General features: G+C 46.9%; 1 protein-coding gene across 2 annotated transcripts in view; it reads right to left on the bottom strand.

The window, feature by feature from the left end:
• Positions 1–351: 351 nt before the first annotated feature.
• ESRRB (estrogen related receptor beta) overlaps positions 352–22,651 on the bottom strand; it is a 54,046-nt gene continuing 31,746 nt past the window's right edge. For both annotated transcript variants that reach the window (XM_069736072.1, XM_069736080.1), the window contains 3 exons: positions 2,704–2,871; positions 1,557–1,826; positions 352–1,435 (listed from right to left, as the gene is read on the bottom strand). In XM_069736072.1, coding sequence (XP_069592173.1) covers positions 1,167–1,435; positions 1,557–1,826; positions 2,704–2,871 — 707 coding nt within the window. In that variant the 3' untranslated portion in view covers positions 352–1,166. The remainder of the gene's footprint in view (positions 1,436–1,556; positions 1,827–2,703; positions 2,872–22,651) is intronic.

Consider the following 22,651-nt stretch of genomic DNA (forward strand, 5'->3'; position numbering starts at 1 on the left):
ACAGTCACCACTACGGGGAGCTCCCTGTATACAGAGATACATGATAAGATTCTGTCTGCAGCCACCACTAGGGGGAGTTCTTTGCATACAGAGATACATCATAAGATCCTGTCTGCAGTCACCACTAGGGGGAGCTCCCTGTATACAGAGATACATGATAAGATCCTGTCTACAGTCACCACTACGGGGAGCTCCCTGTATACAGAGATACATGATAAGATCCTGTCTGCAGCGACCACTAGGGGGAGCTCCCTGTATACAGAGATAGATGATAAGATCCAGAGTACAGCCACCACTAAGGGGAGCTTTGCCATATGACATTTTATGATATGTAAACACTGCAGAGACTTCTGCTCCGTTTATTACACACTATATACAGACATTCATCCTTCCACTTCCGTGTTGTTTGTCCTCACACTGGTCATGTCAGAGGAGTTCCTTAGTGTTTATTCTGTGGCTCCTGGGTCTCATCATTCAGCTGAGGCCGGGAAATGAGAAGCCCTGATTTATAGCCCACTCTCTTTGTTCTGTACAATTGCCCATTACGCCCCATCTTCGGTATAGGTGATTATGTCTGTGCCCATTATGACCAATTTTGTGTACAGGTGTTGATGCCTTTGCACGTTATGCCATGTTTTTCATCTATGTGCCTGTTACACCCCATGCTGTGTACAGGGGGTGGTCTCTGTGCCCGTTATGCCCCATCTTGTGTACACGGAGTGGTCTCTGTGTCTGTTACACCCCGTCTTGTGTACAGGGGATGGTCTCTGTTCCCCCACGCCCTGTCTTGTGTGCAAAAGGTGGTCTCTGTGCCTGTTACGCCACGTCTTGTGTAGAGGGGGTGGTCTCTGTGCCCGTTACGCCCCATTTTTTTTTTTATCTCTGAGCCCGTTACAAATGGTTTCTGTAAAGTGGAGGCTCACTGTGGTCGTTACCCCCTGTCTTGTGTACAGGGGGTGGTCTCTGTGTCCTTTACGCCCCATCTTGTGTACAGTGGGTGGCCTCTGTTCCCCCATACCCTGTCTTGTGTACAGGAGGTGGTCTCTGTGCCCGTTACGCCCCATTTTTTATATCTGTGCCCGTTTTCCCTGGTTTCTGTACAGTGGTGAATCACTGTCGCTGCTACCCTCTGTCTTGTGTACGGGGGGGTGTGGATGTCAGCAGGTCTACTGTGGGTGCCACACTTGTAGATCGCACTTTGCCTCCAGCATTTCCAGGAACAGTTTGTGCATGGGCACTGCACCTTGCGCCCGCACCCCGTGGAAGTGCAGCACCATTTTGCTGGATGTTTGGCGCAGCAGCGGGAGGGTGAGGAGGAGCTGTCCAGCTCTCCGCGGCTCGTCCTGGTGATGATAGGTGTCATGTTCGTGCAGAGCTGCCTGGAGAAGGTCCTGCAGTCTCTGCACACTCTGCGCATCCTCTATGTGCAGCGAATCTAGGAGAGGAAAGATGGGAGGTGTTGGAGTGCGCCACAAAAAGCAGCCACGGCACAGCTCTGGCAAAGGGAGATGGTGCAGCAAAGTGTTGGGCTCAAGAATAGGCAGGAGACCCCTTACCAGAGTTGGTGAGCACCAACGCTTTTAGGGTGACGTACTCTTCCTTGTCAAGGTGGAGGCTGCGATATCTGTGGACGAGACGCTGCATGCAGAGATAGAGAGGGCGGAGTCCACAGACCCGAGACCGCAACTCATCAATGACATAATCCTCCGCATACACCAGCTGATCGCCAAATGGGAGGGACCGATAAACCACACCCAGCAGCAGGATCTCCATCCACGCCCCCTGGAGTAAACTCATCTGATCCGCCAGCGAGAGGGAGGAGAAGCCTGGAGAAGAGTGCAGAGATCAGAGACAATAGGGGGGACTGTAGAGGGTAGGGTGGTCATAGACAGGAGGGAGGTCAGAGACAAGAGGGGGACTGTAGAGGGGAGGGTGGACATGGATAGGAAGGGGGACTGTAGAGGGGAGGACAGTCAGAGACGGGGGGACTATAGAGGAGAGGGCGCTCAGAGACAGGAGGAGGACTGTAGAGGAGAGGGTGATCAGAGACAATTGGGGGACTGAAGAGGGGATAGCAGTCAGAAACAGGAGGGGGATATTAGAGAGGAGGGTGGTCAGAGACGCATGGGGCGTGCTGTAGAGGGGAAAGTGGTCAGAGACAGGAGGGGAGGGGGCGGACTCTAGAGGGTACAGCGGTCAGGGACAGGAGGGGACAAACTGTAAAGGGTAGGGCGGTCAGAGAAAGGACAGGGTGGTCAGAAACAGGAGGGGAAGACTGTAGAGGGTAGGGCGGTCAGAGACAAGATGGGGGACATTAAAGAGGAGGGTGGTCAGAGATAAGAAGGGCATACTGTAGATGGGAAAGTGGTCAAAGACAGGAAGGGGACATTAGAGAGGAGGGCGGTCAAAGACAAGAGGGGCGTTCTGTAGAGGGGAGGGCAGTCAGGGACACGAGGGAGCAGACAGTAGAGAGAAGGGTGGTCAGAGACAAGAGGGTGGTCAGAGATAGGAGGGGGCAGGCTTTAGAAGGGAGGGTGGTCAGAGACAAGAGAGGGTGGACTGTAGAGGGGAGGGTGGTCAGAGAGAGGAGGGAGCGGATTAAAAGAGGAGGGTGGTCAGAGAAAGAAGGGAGCAAATTGTAAAGAGCACGGTGGTCAGAGACAGAAGGCGGCGGATTGTAGAGATGAGGTAGTACAGACTAACCAGGAATATGTTTCGCCCACCCAATTGTCAGCACTAGCTCTCGGTCAGCAAGATCACAAAGGGTGCTAAGAGCCTTAACATCGGTATCGGGAAGACTAGGGTCCGGCGTAGCGTAAATCTTCTCAGGTTCTGCCTCCAGAAGCTGTGATACAACCGAAGTCCCTAAATCTGTAAGCACAGAAAGCAGATAAATGATATTCACTCTATATCTTACACCCACCCACTCCCATGTGTCTCAAGTGTTCCCAGACCCTCAATCTTCTTGTTAATGGTTAATGTTTAGGGTTAATGTTTAATGGTTAGGGTTAATGTTCACGACAAACAACCATTCCTAAAGTTTTGTATTTTTTTTTTTAACTTTTTTTTTAAATCCTGCCCCTCATCACTTTTTGTAGGTAAAACGTTACCTGCCAATGTATTATATAGGTTTGCTGTGTCTGAGGAATTATTGACAATAGAAGCATGTTTGTTTTTGTAAAGAATAATAATTTTTTGTAATTATTATTTGCAAGCATTAACACTGGATCACTCAAGTTCTCCTCACTTTTCTTATTTATGTTGTACGTCTGTTTAGCGAGCAGCCGGCGCGGCCGTTTCCAGATTTCCTCAGGAAGTTTCATGACCCAAAATTCCTCACCACCACCCCCAATCTTCTTCATATTCGACTTTTCCCCATTCTCTATTATTTCCGTATAAGAGGTTCCCCCTCCCCCAATCTCTATAGATTCGACATCCCCAAACCCCCAATCTTCTCCATATCCGACATACCCCATTCTCAATCTTCTCCATATCAGACATCCTCCTACCCACAACCTTCTCCATATAAGTTATCCCTCATCTTCTCCATATAAGAGCTCCCCCATCCCCAATCTTCTCCATATCTGACATCCCTTCTAGAGATGAGCAAACCTTCTTGTTCACTGAACAGTTCAACGAATGTACCCGAACCCCATTAAATTCAATGGGAAGCAAAACTAAATATATACACAATAGCTTAAGGGTGACAAAAAGCTTACCAAACAGCTAAAATTAGTGGCAGACAATGAAAACTGGCATCAACATTTACAGCTTGGAATTGAAGTTTCAATGAAGACCTGATGGATAAGGGAGCGGTGTAAGCCTTCTTAGCTGAGAGCCTTGATACTTCATGCAACAGCTCAAATATGTTTTTTCTCCCAGCCACACTCAGAAGGCACAAACATCAGTTTCATACAGTAAAATTGGTAGAAAAATGTAAGAACAGTAACACAGGTAGTTGAGTGAAAGTACGTGCGGGCCTGCCTGTCTGGGAGCCCTACGTCTACAGGCAGCCCACCAAATGGAGAGCGAACCTTGAGTCTCCACATTAAAAAAAATGATTGTCACACACCAGTAAAGTGGCTTCAATTTCCATAGAGCAGAAACAATATAATAGGCCTCTGACACTACAGGCAATGCACCAGATGGAGATCCAACTTGGAGTCTACACATTTAAAAAAAATTGTTTGTGCAGTAGCAACAGCAGGCACAGAAGACACCACAAAGATGGCACAGACTGCAATAACGCAAAGTCAATACATGACACTAAAAACTACACCATTGCCTAGTCTGCCCAATCTGTGACTGGGGTGCAAACGTCATTGGAGATCCATGACTTGTTCATTTTGATTAAAGTTAGGCAGTCTACACTTTGAGGGGACAACGCGCTTATCCATCAGGAAACTGCCATCAACGCTGAAGACACGTTCTGAGAGAACGCTGGCTGACAGGCATGGCAAAACCTCCAGGTGTGACAGGCGAGCTCAGGCCACTCTTCCATTTTTGAAGACCAAAATGCAAAAGGGTCCAAACCCTCCCCGACGGTATTGATATTGAGCTCCAGATGCTACTGCACCATCCTCACCAGTTGTTTACAGCGTGTCAGACTTATACTCTGTTCTGCTGGTGCACAGGCTGGTGTAAAGAATGTGTGACATAACTCACAGAAATTGCTTATGCCTCTTACACTGCTGCTGCTAATGTTTTTGTGATGACGACTTGATGTTGACGGGGTTGGAAGCCTATAGCTGTGATGCACGCAGTGCGCCTCACTGCTGTCTTGGAGTAAACCACTCTTATTATTGTCTACAAGCGTGTTTCGATACACCAGCATGCGATACAGGGATAAATTTGGCAAAATGTACTAATGTACAGTAGATCTAGAAGATTGGTAACCCAGTAGTCAGCACTATTTCTAAACATATCTGGGCATCATGTTGAATATAGGCCATACAAATCAAAAAGAAAGCAGAACCAAAATACTAAAAATACAAAACTTTATTAATGTTAACAGTAAGACACATGGTATAAAATCTGAAATGAACAACAGGGAAATGACAATGGTACACCAGAACAAGAGTGGAGCCATAATTGTCAAACAGGTAAACAAAAAACACAGGCACAGTAGATCAGTTCAGATATATAGGTCTGCACAAAAGTGCAATTGCATAGTGCCCAAAAGTCAAATGGGGCAAAGACCGTACACAGAGTAGAGTGGTGGGTTGCGCCACGTTTTCTCAGGTAAATATCTCAGGCTTTTACTACTCTGTGTACAGTCTTTGCTCCATTTGACTTTTTGGCTATGGCTCTTCTGCCTTTATGAATGTTCTTTGTGTTTCAAATCACACCCTTTAATTGGATATATTCCATTTATACTTACCTTTATGGCTGTTCCCTTTTTGCACTATGCACTTGCACTTTTGAGCTGCACTTTTGAGCAGACCTATATATCTGAACTGATCTACTGTGCCTGTGTTTTTTGCTTACCTGTTTGACTATCGTGGCTCCACTCTTGTTCTGGTGTACCATTGTCATTTCCCTGTTGTTCATTTCAGATTTTATACCATGTGTCTTACTGTTACAATTAATAAAGTTTTGTATTTTGGTTCTGTTAGTGCTTTCTTTTTTATTTGATTGCCCTTGCACTTGCATTGAACCTTCATTGTACACATCCCTGCACTCTTATATATATATTGTTTCTTTGATTAGTGGCACCATCTGTGGGTGTTAGCTTGGTACATATGTTTTGATCATGTTGGATATAGTGCAGCAAGAAGACGTTCATGTATCAGGCACTTAAATGAGGTCCAAGTCCATGGTGTGGTGCTGGCGGGGTAACACTCAAGGTTGCTTCCTCCATCTTCTCCTGCCAACCACAGACAACAGAGAGAGAATCATTATCCTCTTCACCTCCTGACTGTTAGAGTCCATCACCTCTTCCTCCTCAAATTGTTCCTCAGCTCCTGCACCTTAACAGTTTGTCTGGTACCATGAGCCCTCTCCTTTGCTGTAATCCACCCTCCCATGGCACCAGCCTGTGTCATGATCTCAGTAGCCATTTCAAAACTGTGCAGAAGGGTGCAGATGTCCTTCATCTGTGCCCACTCCACAAAATTGATTTGCACCACGTCCATACTTCATTGGCCCGAGCTATGAAGAAGGACATACTGCACCAGGGTCCCTCGCTGCCGCCACAGCCACATGTGCAGAGTGGAATTCCACCGCATCGGGACATTGATAATCAAATAATTTACCGGTAGACCGAAAGACCTCTGTAGCAATGCAAGTCGATGACCTGTGGTACGTGATAGTCGGAAGCGAGCACACAGCGAACGTGCTTTCTGAAGCAGCGCATCCAGACCGGGATACCTACTGTACCACTGGGTTGAGGACATGAGCCATGCAAGGCACGTGTGTGAGGTTTCCCCAATGTAGGGCCGCTGCCAGGTTTACACATTATCGCACATAGCCTTCCCTGGCTCCAGATTCAGTGGAGACAGCCATTGCTCTAACTCGGCCTGGATAGCTGTCCACGACTCTTGAGCTGTGTGACTGCGATCTCCAAAGCATACTAATTTTAATGCGGTGAGCCATGGCTGTGCAGTACGGAGGTGGAGGATATTCTATCTGCACTGTTGAAACGCGTATCTCATTAAGGCAGGGGTTGAGGACACAGGTGGAGGCCCTAGAGGAGGTGGAGAAGGCAGAAACAGTGGAGGAAGTGTTAGATACAGACATTTGTCTCGCAAGCCTTGGGGATTCAAACACTTGTGGAGCAGCTCCTTGACGCCAGCCCCCACAGCGACTAGAGTCACCCAGTGCCCAGTCAGTGAGATTTAACGCCCATGGCCATACTTTCTCATCCAGGTGTCAGTGGTGAAATGCACTCTGGCAGACATATATTTTTTCAAGGAATAAGTGATCTTGTCTGCGATATGCTGGGTAGCACAGGCACTGTTTTCTTAGATAAGTAATGGCGACTGGGCAACTGGTACAGGGGGACTGCGATGGCCATCAACTTTTGGAAACAGTCTGTATCTACCAGGCAGAAAGGCAGCATTTCTGTGGCCAACAGATTGGAGATGGTGGAGTTCAAGCTTTTAACTTTGGCATGTGTAGAAGAAAACATTCTTTTACGTGACCATAACTACGGGACCAAGGGCTGACTGCTGTGCTAAGAGAGGACGGAGTACGGAGAACAGGACAAACTGCTGGACTGTGAGTGAGGTGCAAGCGGAGATGTTATGGTGGATTGAGAAAGATGTGTAGTGCTAGGTGACATGAAAACAGCAGGTATCTCCACTTGCATAACAGCTGATGAGCTCTCACTCACCCCTACTGTAAGGGATAAACAAGTGTGGTTTCTGCGTCTGGAGACTTGTGTGAGAAGACTTGGCACAGTGATGAAGGAGGAAGAAGAAGCAGATGCTGTTGATGGTGTGGCTAGTGGTTGGTGAGGCCCACTACTCCTCATTTTAGCGCAGTGAGATTCCCAGAGTAAGGTATGTTGATTACTACATGCATGAGCCGGCACATGCACATGTAAATTCTTGCAATTTTTGCCTTTTTTTGCAAATGTGACAGATAACGTCAGTTGGGTCATCCTTTGCGGTCTCAAAAAAGGCCCAGGCAAGCAACCCTTGCTGCCCCTGCAACAAAAATGCAGACTCGCGACCGGTGTTGGCCAAACCCACAGTTGTGGCTGAGAATGCAGTGCTTGTCATGGTTGCATCACTATGTGTCTGTGTGGCAAGCTGCAACGTTGTTATGTAGGCAATCCAGTGACACAGTGTGCCAGCAATCAGAGCACATACAGTGATCTGACAATAACCCAAAAACAATAGAACGAGCTCTGAGACGTGGAATCTCTGTAGACCGCAATACCTGAACCTAACCTTAACACAACTAAAGGCAGCTGTGGATTGCGCCTAACACTACCTATGCAACTCGGCACAGCCTGAGGAGCTGACTGGCCTGAAGATAGAAAAACAAGCCTGACTTGCCTCAGAGAAATACCCCAAAGGAAAAGGCAGCCCCCCACATATAATGACTGTTAGCAAGATGAAAAGACAAACGTAGGGATGAAATAGATTCAGCAAAGTGAGGCCCGATATTCTTGATAGAGCGAGTATAGCAAAGAGAACTTTGCAGTCTACAAAAAAAACCCTAAAGCAAAAAACCACGCAAAGGGGGCAAAAAGACCCACCGTGCCGAACTAACGGCACGGCGGTACACCCTTTGCGTCTGAGAGCTTCCAGCAAAACGAAATGACAAGCTGGACAGAAAAAGTAGCAACAAAAGCAAAAAGCACTTATCTAAGCAGAGCAGCAGGCCACAGGAAGATCCAGAAGATCAGATCCAACACTGGAACATAGACAAGGAGCAAGGAAGACAGAATCAGGTGGAGTTAAATAACAAAGCAGCCAACGAGCTCACCAGAACACCTGAGGGAGGAAGCTCAGAAGCTGCAGTACCACTTGTGACCACAGGAGTGAATTCAGACACAGAATTCACAACAGTACCCCCCCCTTGAGGAGGGGTCACCGAACCCTCACCAGAGCCCCCAGGCCGACCAGGATGAGCCACATGAAAGGCACGAACAAGATCTGGAGCATGGACATCAGAGGCAAAAACCCAGGAATTATCTTCCTGAGCATAACCCTTCCATTTAACCAGATACTGGAGTTTCCGTCTAGAAACACGAGAATCCAAAATTTTCTCCACAATATACTCCAATTCCCCCTCCACCAAAACCGGGGCAGGAGGCTCAACAGATGGAACCATAGGTGCCACGTATCTCCGCAACAACGACCTATGGAATACATTATGTATGGAAAAGGAGTCTGGGAGGGTCAGACGAAAAGACACAGGATTGAGAATCTCAGAAATCCTATACGGACCAATAAAACGAGGTTTAAATTTAGGAGAGGAAACCTTCATAGGAATATGACGAGAAGATAAGCAAACCAGATCCCCAACACGAAGTCGGGGACCCACACGGCGTCTGCGATTAGCGAAAAGTTGAGCCTTCTCCTGGGACAAGGTCAAATTGTCCACTACCTGAGTCCAGATCTGCTGCAACCTGTCCACCACAGAATCCACACCAGGACAGTCCGAAGACTCAACCTGTCCTGAAGAGAAACGAGGATGGAACCCAGAATTGCAGAAAAATGGAGAGACCAAGGTAGCCGAGCTGGCCCGATTATTAAGGGCGAACTCAGCCAACGGCAAAAAGGACACCCAATCATCCTGGTCTGCAGAAACAAAACATCTCAGATATGTTTCCAAGGTCTGATTGGTTCGTTCGGTCTGGCCATTAGTCTGAGGATGGAAAGCCGAGGAAAAAGATAGGTCAATGCCCATCCTACCACAAAAGGCTCGCCAAAACCTTGAAACAAACTGGGAACCTCTGTCAGAAACAATATTCTCAGGAATGCCATGCAAACGAACCACATGCTGGAAGAACAAAGGCACCAAATCAGAGGAGGAAGGCAATTTAACCAAGGGCACCAGATGGACCATTTTAGAAAAGCGATCACAGACCACCCAAATGACTGACATCTTTTGAGAAACGGGAAGGTCAGAAATGAAATCCATCGAAATATGTGTCCAAGGCCTCTTTGGGACCGGCAAGGGCAAAAGCAACCCACTGGCACGTGAACAGCAGGGCTTAGCCCTAGCACAAATCCCACAGGACTGCACAAAAGTACGTACATCCCGTGACAGAGATGGCCACCAGAAGGATCTAGCCACTAACTCTCTGGTACCAAAGATTCCAGGATGACCAGCCAACACCGAACAATGAAGTTCAGAGATAACTTTACTAGTCCACCTATCAGGGACGAACAGTTTCTCCGCCGGACAACGATCAGGTTTATTCGCCTGAAATTTTTGCAACACTCGCCGCAAATCAGGGGAGATGGCAGACACAATGACTCCTTCCTTGAGGATACTCGCCGGCTCAGATGAACCTGGAGAGTCGGGCACAAAACTCCTAGACAGAGCATCCGCCTTCACATTTTTAGAGCCCGGAAGGTACGAAATCACAAAATCGAAGCGGGCAAAAAATAACGACCAACGGGCTTGTCTAGGATTCAAGCGCTTGGCAGACTCGAGATAAGTAAGGTTCTTATGATCAGTCAATACCACCACGCGATGCTTAGCTCCTTCAAGCCAATGACGCCATTCCTCGAATGCCCACTTCATGGCCAGCAACTCTCAGTTGCCCACATCATAATTACGCTCAGCCGCCGAAAACTTCCTGGAAAAGAAAGCACATGGTTTCAACACTGAGCAACCAGAACCTCTCTGTGACAAAACCGCCCCTGCTCCAATCTCAGAAGCATCAACCTCATAGTAACATAGTAACATAGTTAGTAAGGCCGAAAAAAGACATTTGTCCATCCAGTTCAGCCTATATTCCATCATAATAAATACCCAGATCTACGTCCTTCTACAGAACCTAATAATTGTATGATACAATATTGTTCTGCTCCAGGAAGACATCCAGGCCTCTCTTGAACCCCTCGACTGAGTTCGCCATCACCACCTCCTCAGGCAAGCAATTCCAGATTCTCACTGCCCTAACAGTAAAGAATCCTCTTCTATGTTGGTGGAAAAACCTTCTCTCCTCCAGACGCAAAGAATGCCCCCTTGTGCCCGTCACCTTCCTTGGTATAAACAGATCCTCGACCTGGAACGGAAGAGAAACATCCGGTTGACACAACACAGGGGCAGAACAAAAACGATGCTTCAACTCCTGAAAAGCTTCCACAGCAGCAGAAGACCAATTAACCAAATCAGCACCCTTCTTGGTCAAATCGGTCAATGGTTTGGCAATGCTAGAAAAATTACAGATGAAGCGACGATAAAAATTAGCAAAGCCCAGGAATTTTTGCAGACTTTTCAGAGATGTCGGCTGAGTCCAATCCTGGATGGCTTGGACCTTAACCGGATCCATCTCGATAGTAGAAGGGGAAAAGATGAACCCCAAAAATGAAACTTTCTGCACACCGAAGAGACACTTTGATCCCTTCACAAACAAAGAATTAGCACGCAGGACCTGGAAAACCATTCTGACCTGCTTCACATGAGACTCCCAATCATTTGAGAAGATCAAAATGTCATCCAAGTAAACAATCAGGAATTTATCCAGATACTCACGGAAGATGTCATGCATAAAACACTGAAACACAGATGGAGCATTGGCAAGTCCGAACGGCATCACTAGATACTCAAAATGACCCTCGGGCGTATTAAATGCAGTTTTCCATTCATCTCCTTGCCTGATTCTCACCACATTATACGCACCACGAAGATCTATCTTAGTGAACCAACTAGCCCCCTTAATCCGAGCAAACAAGTCAGATAACAATGGCAAGGGATACTGAAATTTAACAGTGATCTTATTAAGAAGGCGGTAATCAATACACGGTCTCAGCGAACCATCCTTCTTGGCTACAAAAAAGAACCCTGCTCCCAGTGGTGATGACGATGGGCGAATATGTCCCTTCTCCAGGGATTCCTTCACATAACTGCGCATAGCGGCGTGTTCAGGCACGGATAAATTAAATAATCGACCTTTAGGGAATTTACTACCAGGAATCAAATTGATAGCACAATCACAATCCCTATGCGGAGGTAGGGCATCGGACTTGGGCTCTTCAAATACATCCTGATAATCAGACAAGAACTCTGGGACCTCAGAAGGAGTGGATGACGAAATAGACAAAAATGGAACATCACCATGTACCCCCTGACAACCCCAGCTGGATACCGACATAGAGTTCCAATCCAATACTGGATTATGGGTTTGCAGCCATGGCAACCCCAACACGACCACATCATGCAGATTATGTAGCACCAGAAAGCGAATAACTTCCTGATGTGCAGGAGCCATGCACATGGTCAGCTGGGTCCAGTACTGAGGTTTATTCTTGGCCAAAGGTGTAGCATCAATTCCTCTCAACGGAATAGGACAGCGCAAAGGCTCCAAGAAAAACCCACAACGTTTAGCATAATCCAAATCCATCAGATTCAGGGCAGCGCCTGAATCCACAAACGCCATGACAGAATACGATGACAAAGAGCATATCAAGGTAATGGACAGAAGGAATTTGGATTGTACAGTACCAATGACGGCAGACCTATCGAACCGCTTAGTGCGCTTAGGACAATCAGAAATAGCATGAGTGGAATCACCACAGTAGAAACACAGACCATTCAGACGTCTGTGTTCTTGCCGTTCAACTCTGGTCATAGTCCTATCGCACTGCATAGGCTCAGATTTAATCTTAGACAATACCGCCAAATGGTGCACAGATTTACGCTCGCGCAAGCGTCGACCGATCTGAATGGCCAAAGACATAGACTCATTCAAACCAGCAGGCATAGGAAAACCCACCATGACATCCTTAAGAGCCTCAGAGAGACCCTTTCTGAACAAAGCTGCCAGCGCAGATTCATTCCACAGAGTGAGTACTGACCACTTCCTAAATTTCTGACAATATACTTCTATATCATCCTGACCCTGGCACAAAGCCAGCAAATTTTTCTTAGCCTGATCCACTGAATTAGACTCATCGTAAAGTAATCCGAGCGCCAGGAAAAACGCATTGACATTACTCAATGCAGGGTCAACTGGCGCAAGAGAAAATGCCCAGTCCTGAGGATCGCCGCGCAAAAAAGAAATAATAATCAAAACCTGTTGCACAGGATTACCAGAAGAATGAGGTTTCAAGGTCAGAAATAGCTTACAATTATTTTTGAAATTAAGAAACTTAGTTCTATCACCAAAAAACAAATCAGGAATAGGAATTCTTGGTTCTAACATAGATTTCTGATCAATAGTATCTTGAATCCTTTGTACATGTGTAACGAGATTATCCATTGAAGAGCACAGACCCTGAATATCCATGTCCACACCTGTGTCCTGAAACACCCAAATGTCTAGGGGAACAAAAAGACTGAACACAGAGCTGAGAAAAAAAAATGATGTCAGAACTTCTTTTTTCCCTCTATTGAGAATCATTAGGTTGGCTCCGTGTACTGTTATGTAGGCAATCCAGTGACACAGTGTGCCAGCAATCAGAGCACATACAGTGATCTGACAATAACCCAAAAACAATAGAACGAGCTCTGAGACGTGGAATCTCTGTAGACCGCAATACCTGAACCTAACCTTAACACAACTAAAGGCAGCTGTGGATTGCGCCTAACACTACCTATGCAACTCGGCACAGCCTGAGGAGCGGACTAGCCTGAAGATAGAAAAACAAGCCTGACTTGCCTCAGAGAAATACCCCAAAGGAAAAGGCAGCCCCCCACATATAATGACTGTTAGCAAGATGAAAAGACAAACGTAGGGATGAAATAGATTCAGCAAAGTGAGGCCCGATATTCTTGATAGAGCGAGGATAGCAAAGAGAACTTTGCAGTCTACAAAAAAAACCCTAAAGCAAAAAACCACGCAAAGGGGACAAAAAGACCCACCGTGCCAAACTAACGGCACGGCGGTACACCCTTTGCGTCTCAGAGCTTCCAGCAAAACGAAATGACAAGCTGGACAGAAAAAGTAGCAACAAAAGCAAAAAGCACTTATCTAAGCAGAGCAGCAGGCCACAGGAAGATCCAGAAGCTCAGATCCAACACTGGAACATAGACAAGGAGCAAGGAAGACAGAATCAGGTGGAGTTAAATAACAAAGCAGCCAACGAGCTCACCAGAACACCTGAGGGAGGAAGCTCAGAAGCTGCAGTACCACTTGTGACCACAGGAGTGAATTCAGCCACAGAATTCACAACACAACGTAACCTCATCATCTTCTTCTTCTGCTGAGCTACTCAGCTGCGTGCCTCTGGGTTCACACCAAGTGGGATCAACAACCTCATCGTCATACTCTCTGTTCTTCCACTCCTTGCCCAAAACTCACATTCCTCCTCTTCCTGCCCTGACACCACAGTACAGTCCGCGTGCACCTCTGGTATCTGAGTCTCATCAGGATCACCTCTACCCCCAGGGGTTAACGTCTGGTGACGAGGGTCTGGATTCTGCTCAGACCCTACTACATCTGGCCGGGATGCTTTGGTGGAGACACAGGGGGGACAGCTGAAACTGCATGGACCAGTAATCATCCCACCAAACACCAGCTCTCTTTTAAACATGGGTGTAATGCTACACAGACAACCCAGGGTAGGGTAAAACAGCGTGGCAATACTTTATTGAACCACAAAGAGGCAAATAACACATAGAACAGTCCCAGTCAAATACCCTAGATTGTGCACATTACAGAGTCTCACCTTCCACTGACTCACCTGGATAACAGCAGTTGTTATTTCAGAGCTTCCAGGGCCAACTAGCCCCACCTATGACACGCACACATAGAGGAGGTAACGACAAGCTTAGGAAGATGACAGTCCATTCAGGTACAAGTCTGTTATGTTTGCTAATGACAGGTGTTATGAAGGCAATACAGAAACACAGTGTGCTTAGCGATCAGAGCGCACACAGTGATCTGACAAATACCCAAAAATACAAGAACGAGCTCTGAGACGTGGAAACTCTGTAGACTGCACACCTGATCCTATCCTAAACACAACTAAAAGCGGCTGTGGATTGCGCCTAACAACTACCTAGGCAACTCGGCACAGCCTAAGAAACTAGCTAGCCTGAAGATAGAAAAATAGGCCTGACTTGCCCCAGAGAAATTCCCCAAAGGAAAAGGCAGCCCCCCACATATAATGACTGTGAGTAAGATGAAAAGACAAAACGTAGGGATGAAATAGATTCAGCAAAGTGGGACCCGATATTCTAGGACAGAGCGAGGACAGTAAAGCGAACTTTGCAGTCTACAAAAAACCCTAAAGCAAAACCACGCAAAGGGGGCAAAAAAAACCCCACCATGCCGAACTAACGGCACGGCGGTACACCCTTTGCGTCTCAGAGCTTCCAGCAAAACAAAAGACAAGCTGGACAGAAAAAAAGCAACAAAAAAGCAAAAAGCACTTAGCTATACAGAGCAGCAGGTCACAGGAACAATCAGGAGAAGCTCAGATCCAACACTGAAACATTGACAAGGAGCAAGGAAGACAGAATCAGGTGGAGTTAAATAACAAAGCAGCCAACGAGCTCACCAGAACACCTGAGGGAGGAAGCTCAGAAGCTGCAGTACCACTTGTGACCACAGGAGTGAATTCAGCCACAGAATTCACAACAGTACCCCCCCCTTGAGGAGGGGTCACCGAACCCTCACCAGAGCCCCCAGGCCGACCAGGATGAGCCGCATGAAAGGCATGAACAAGATCGGAAGCATGAACATCAGAGGCAAAAACCCAGGAATTATCTTCCTGAGCATAACCCTTCCATTTAACCAGATACTGGAGTTTCCGTCTAGAAACACGAGAATCCAAAATCTTCTCCACAATATACTCCAATTCCCCCTCCACCAAAACCGGGGCAGGAGGCTCAACAGATGGAACCATAGGTGCCACGTATCTCCGCAACAACGACCTATGGAATACATTATGTATGGAAAAGGAGTCTGGGAGGGTCAAACGAAAAGACACAGGATTGAGAACCTCAGAAATCCTATACGGACCAATAAAACGAGGTTTAAATTTAGGAGAGGAAACCTTCATAGGAATATGACGAGAAGATAACCAAACCAGATCCCCAACATGAAGTCGGGGACCCACACGGCGTCTGCGATTAGCGAAAAGTTGAGCTTTCTCCTGGGACAAGATCAAATTGTCCACTACCTGAGTCCAGATCTGCTGCAACCTATCCACCACAGAATCCACACCAGGACAGTCCGAAGACTCAACCTGTCCTGAAGAGAAACGAGGATGGAACCCAGAATTGCAAAAAAATGGAGAAACCAAGGTAGCCGAGCTGGCCCGATTATTAAGGGCGAACTCAGCCAACGGCAAAAAGGACACCCAATCATCCTGGTCTGCAGAAACAAAACATCTCAGATATGTTTCCAAGGTCTGATTGGTTCGTTCGGTCTGGCCATTAGTCTGAGGATGGAAAGCCGAGGAAAAGGATAGGTCAATGCCCATCCTACCACAAAAGGCTCGCCAAAACCTTGAAACAAACTGGGAACCTCTGTCAGAAACAATATTCTCAGGAATGCCATGCAACCGAACCACATGCTGAAAGAACAAAGGTACCAAATCAGAGGAGGAAGGCAATTTAGCCAAGGGTGTTGTGAATTCTGTGGCTGAGTTCACTTCTGTGGTCACAAGTGGTATTGCAGTCTCTGGGCTTCCTCCCTCAGGTGTTTTGGTGAGCTCGTTGGCTGCCTTGCTATTTAGCTCCACCTGAGTCTGTCTTCCTTGCTCCTTGTCAATGTTCCAGTGTTGGATCTGAGCTACTGCATCTTTCCTTGGGCCTGCTGCTCTGCTAGATAAGTGCTTCTAGTTTGTTTTCTGTTTTTTCTGTCCAGCTTGCTATTAACTTTTGCTGGAAGCTCTGAGAAGCAAAAGGGTGCACCGCCGTGCTGTTAGTTCGGCACGGTGGGTCTTTTTGCCCCTTTGCGTGGTTTTCGTTTTAGGGTTTTTTGTAGACTGCATAGTTCTCTTTGCTATCCTCGCTCTGTCTAGAATATCGGGCCTCACTTTGCTGAATCTATTTCATTCCTACGTTTGTCTTTTCATCTTGCTAACAGTCATTATATGTGGGGGGCTGCCTATTCCTTTGGGGTATTTCTCTGAGGTAAGTCAGGCTTGTATTTCTATCTTCAGGCTAGTCAGCTCCTCAGGCAGTGCCGAGTTGCATAGGTAGTGATAGGCGCAATCCACTGCTGCTTATAGTTGTGTGAGGATAGATCAGGTACTGCAGTCTACAGAGATTCCACGTCTCAGAGCTCGTCCTATTGTTTTTGGTTATTGCCAGATCTCTGTATGTGCGCTGATTACTGCACGCTGTGTTGCCTGATTGCCGGCCATAACAGTACAAGGAGCCACACCAATGATTCCCAATAGAGGGAAAAAAGAAATCCTGACATCATTTTTTTTTCTTAGCTCTGTCTTCAGTCTTTTTTCCCCCTAGACATTAGAGTGCTTCAGGACACAGCTGTGGACATGGATATTCAGGCTCTGTGCTCCTCAATGGATAATCTCGTTGTAAATGTACAAAAGATTCAAGATACTATTGATCAGAAATCGATGCTAGAACCAAGAATTCCGATTCCTGATTTGTTTTTTGGTGACAGAACTAAGTTCCTGAGCTTCAGAAATAATTGTAAGCTATTTTTGGCCTTGAAACCTCATTCTTCTGGTAATCCTATTCAACAGGTTTTGATTATTATTTCTTTTTTGCGCTGCGACCCACAGGACTGGGCGTTTTCTCTTGCACCAGGAGATTCTGCATTGAGTAATGTTGATGCATTTTTCCAGGCGCTGGGATTGCTTTACGATGAGCCTAATTCAGTGGATCAGGCTGAGAAAAATCTGCTGGCTTTATGCCAGGGTCAGGATGATGTAGAAGTATATTGTCAGAAATTTAGGAAGTGGTCAGTACTCACTCTGTGGAATGAATCTGCACTAGCGGCTTTGTTCAGAAAGGGTCTCTCTGAAGCTCTTAAGGATGTAATGGTGGGATTTCCTATGCCTGCTGGTTTGAATGAGTCTATGTCCTTGGCCATTCAGATCGGTCGTCGCTTGCGCGAGCGTAAATCTGTGCACCATCTGGCGGTATTGTCTGAGAGTAAACCTGAGCCTATGCAGTGCGACAGGACTATGACTAAAGTAGAACGGCAAGAACACAGACGTCTGAACAGACTGTGTTTCTATTGTGGTGATTCTACTCATGCTATTTCTAATTGTCCTAAACGCACTAGGCGGTTCGATAGCTCTTCCTTTATTGGTACTGTACAGTCCAAATTCCTTTTGTCCATTACCTTAATGTGCTCTTTGTCATCGTATTCTGTCATGGCGTTTGTGGATTCAGGCGCTGCCCTGAATCTGATGGATTTGGATTATGCTAAACGTTGTGGATTTTTCTTGGAGCCTTTGCGGTGTCCTATTCCGTTGAGAGGAATTGATGCTACACCTTTGGCCAAGAATAAGCCTCAGTACTGGGCCCAGCTGACCATGTGCATGGCTCCTGCACATCAGGAAGTTATTCGCTTTCTGGTACTGCATAATTTGCATGATGTGGTCGTGTTGGGGTTGCCATGGCTACAAACCCATAATCCAGTATTGGATTGGAACTCTATGTCGGTAACCAGCTGGGGTTGTCAGGGAGTACATGGTGATGTTCCATTTTTGTCTATTTCGTCATCCATTCCTTCTGACATCCCAGAGTTCTTGTCGGACTTTCAGGATGTATTTGAAGAGTCCAAGTCTGATGCCCTACCTCCGCATAGGAATTGTGATTGTGCTATCGATTTGATTCCTGGTAGTAAATTCCCTAAGGGTCGTTTATTTAATTTGTCCGTACCTGAACACACCGCTATGCGCAGTTATGTGAAGGAGTCCCTGGAGAAGGGACATATTCGCCCATCGTCGTCACCATTGGGAGCAGGGTTCTTTTTTGTAGCCAAGAAGGATGGTTCGCTAAGACCGTGTATTGATTACCGCCTTCTTAATAAGATCACTGTTAAGTTTCAGTATCCCTTGCCATTGATTTCTGACTTGTTTGCTCGGATTAAGGGGGCTAGTTGGTTTACTAAGATTGATCTTCGTGGTGCGTATAATCTGGTGAGAATCAGGCAGGGAGATGAATGGAAAACGGCATTTAATACGCCCGAGGGTCATTTTGAGTATCTGGTGATGCCGTTCGGACTTGCCAATGCTCCATCTGTTTTTCAGTCTTTTATGCATGACATTTTCCGTGAGTATCTGGATAAATTCTTGATTGTTTACTTGGATGACATTTTGATCTTCTCAGATGATTGGGAGTCTCATGTGAAGCAAGTCAGAATGGTTTTCCAGGTACTGCATGCTAATTCCTTGTTCGTGAAGGGATCAAAGTGTCTCTTCGGTGTGCAGAAAGTTTCATTTTTGGGGTTCATCTTTTCCCCTTCTACTATCGAGATGGATCCGGTTAAGGTTCAGGCCATCCAGGATTGGACTCAGCCGACATCTCTAAAAAGTCTGCAGAAATTCCTGGGCTTTGCTAATTTTTATCGTCGCTTCATCTATAATTTTTCTAGCATTGCCAGACCATTGACCGATTTGACCAAGAAGGGTGCTGATTTGGTTAATTGGTCTTCTGCTGCCGTGGAAGCTTTTCAGGAGTTGAAGCGTCGTTTTTGCTGTGCCCCTGTGTTGTGTCAACCTGATGTTTCTCTTCCGTTCCAGGTCGAGGTTGATGCTTCTGAGATTGGTGCAGGGGCGGTTTTGTCACAGAGAGGTTCTGGTTGCTCAGTGTTCAAACCATGTGCTTTCTTTTCCAGGAAATTTTCTGCTGCTGAGCGTAATTATGATGTGGGCAACCGAGAGTTGCTGGCCATGAAGTGGGCATTCGAGGAGTGGCATCATTGGCTTGAGGGTGCTAAGCATCGCGTGGTGGTATTGACTGATCATAAGAACCTTACTTATCTTGAGTCTGCCAAGCGCTTGAATCCTAGACAGGCCCGTTGGTCGTTATTTTTTGCTCGTTTTGATTTTGTGATTTCATACCTTCCGGGCTCTAAAAATGTGAAGGCGGATGCTCTGTCTAGGAGTTTTGTGCCCGACTCTCCGGGGTTATCTGAGCCGGCGAGTATCCTCAAGGAAGGAGTCATTGTGTCTGCCATCTCCCCTGATTTGCGGAGAGTGTTGCAGAAATTTCAGGCTAATAAACCTGATCGTTGTCCGGCCGAGAAACTGTTCGTCCCTGATAGGTGGACTAGTAAAGTTATCTCTGAACTTCATTGTTCGGTGCTGGCCGGTCATCCAGGAATCTTTGGTACCAGGGAGTTGGTTGCTAGATCCTTCTGGTGGCCATCTCTGTCACGGGATGTGCGTGCTTTTGTGCAGTCCTGTGGAATTTGTGCTAGGGCTAAGCCCTGCTGTTCACGTGCCAGTGGGTTGCTTTTGCCCTTGCCGGTCCCGAAGAGGCCTTGGACACATATTTCGATGGATTTCATTTCTGACCTTCCCGTTTCTCAAAAAATGTCGGTCATTTGGGTGGTCTGTGATCGCTTTTCTAAAATGGTCCATCTGGTGCCCTTGGTTAAATTGCCTTCCTCCTCTGATTTGGTGCCTTTGTTCTTCCAGCATGTGGTTCGTTTACATGGCATTCCTGAGAATATTGTTTCTGACAGAGGTTCCCAGTTTGTCTCGAGGTTCTGGCGAGCCTTTTGTGGTAGGATGGGCATTGACCTATCTTTCTCCTCGGCCTTCCATCCTCAGACTAATGGCCAGACCGAACGAACCAATCAGACCTTGGAAACATATCTGAGATGTTTTGTTTCTGCTGACCAGGATGATTGGGTGTCATTTTTGCCGTTGGCTGAGTTCGCCCTTAATAATCGGGCCAGCTCGGCTACCTTGGTCTCTCCATTTTTCTGCAATTCTGGGTTCCATCCTCGTTTCTCTTCAGGACAGGTTGAGTCTTCGGACTGTCCTGGTGTGGATTCTGTGGTGGACAGGTTGCAGCAGATCTGGACTCAGGTAGTGGACAATTTGACCTTGTCCCAGGAGAAGGCTCAGCTTTTCGCTAATCGCAGACGCCGTGTGGGACCCCGACTTCGTGTTGGGGATCTGGTTTGGTTATCTTCTCGTCATATTCCTATGAAGGTTTCCTCTCCTAAATTTAAACCTCGTTTTATTGGTCCGTATAGGATTTCTGAGATTCTCAATCCGGTGTCTTTTCGTCTGACCCTCCCAGACTCCTTTTCCATACATAATGTATTCCATAGGTCGTTGTTGAGGAGATACGTGGCACCTATGGTTCCATCTGTGGAGCCTCCTGCCCCTGTTTTGGTGGAGGGGGAATTGGAGTATATTGTGGAGAAGATTTTGGATTCTCGTGTCTCTAGACGGAAACTCCAGTATCTGGTCAAATGGAAGGGTTATGCTCAGGAAGATAATTCCTGGGTTTTTGCCTCTGATGTCCATGCCCCAGATCTTGTTCGTGCCTTTCATGTGGCTCATCCTGGTCGGCCTGGGGGTTCTGGTGAGGGTTCGGTGACCCCTCCTCAAGGGGGGGGTACTGTTGTGAATTCTGTGGCTGAGTTCACTTCTGTGGTCACAAGTGGTATTGCAGTCTCTGGGCTTCCTCCCTCAGGTGTTTTGGTGAGCTCGTTGGCTGCCTTGCTATTTAGCTCCACCTGAGTCTGTCTTCCTTGCTCCTTGTCAATGTTCCAGTGTTGGATCTGAGCTACTGCATCTTTCCTTGGGCCTGCTGCTCTGCTAGATAAGTGCTTCTAGTTTGTTTTCTGTTTTTTCTGTCCAGCTTGCTATTAACTTTTGCTGGAAGCTCTGAGAAGCAAAAGGGTGCACCGCCGTGCTGTTAGTTCGGCACGGTGGGTCTTTTTGCCCCTTTGCGTGGTTTTCGTTTTAGGGTTTTTTGTAGACTGCATAGTTCTCTTTGCTATCCTCGCTCTGTCTAGAATATCGGGCCTCACTTTGCTGAATCTATTTCATTCCTACGTTTGTCTTTTCATCTTGCTAACAGTCATTATATGTGGGGGGCTGCCTATTCCTTTGGGGTATTTCTCTGAGGTAAGTCAGGCTTGTATTTCTATCTTCAGGCTAGTCAGCTCCTCAGGCAGTGCCGAGTTGCATAGGTAGTGATAGGCGCAATCCACTGCTGCTTATAGTTGTGTGAGGATAGATCAGGTACTGCAGTCTACAGAGATTCCACGTCTCAGAGCTCGTCCTATTGTTTTTGGTTATTGCCAGATCTCTGTATGTGCGCTGATTACTGCACGCTGTGTTGCCTGATTGCCGGCCATAACACAAGGGCACCAGATGGACCATTTTAGAAAAGCGATCACAGACCACCCAAATGACTGACATCTTTTGAGAAACGGGAAGGTCAGAAATGAAATCCATCGAAATATGTGTCCAAGGCCTCTTTGGGACCGGCAAGGGCAAAAGCAACCCACTGGCACGAGAACAGCAGGGCTTAGCCCTAGCACAAATCCCACAGGACTGCACAAAAGTACGTACATCCCGTGACAGAGATGGCCACCAGAAGGATCTAGCCACTAACTCTCTGGTACCAAAGATTCCAGGATGACCAGCCAACACCGAACAATGAAGTTCAGAGATAAGTTTATTAGTCCACCTATCAGGGACGAACAGTTTCTCTGCTGGACAACGATCAGGTTTATTCGCCTGAAATTTTTGCAGCACCCGCCGCAAATCAGGGGAGATGGCAGACACAATGACTCCTTCCTTGAGGATACCCGCTGGCTCAGATAAACCCGGAGAGTCGGGCACAAAACTCCTAGACAGAGCATCCGCCTTCACATTCTTAGAGCCCGGAAGGTACGAAATCACAAAGTCGAAGCGGGCAAAAAATAACGACCAACGGGCCTGTCTAGGATTCAAGCCAAGCGCTCGAGATAAGTCAAGTTCTTATGATCAGTCAATACCACCACGCGATGCTTAGCTCCTTCAAGCCAATGACGCCACTCCTCGAATGCCCACTTCATGGCCAGCAACTCTCGATTGCCCACATCATAATTACGCTCAGCGGGCGAAAACTTCCTGGA

The sequence above is a fragment of the Ranitomeya imitator genome, chromosome 1, assembly GCF_032444005.1.
Source record: "Ranitomeya imitator isolate aRanImi1 chromosome 1, aRanImi1.pri, whole genome shotgun sequence".
Taxonomy (NCBI): domain Eukaryota; kingdom Metazoa; phylum Chordata; class Amphibia; order Anura; family Dendrobatidae; genus Ranitomeya; species Ranitomeya imitator.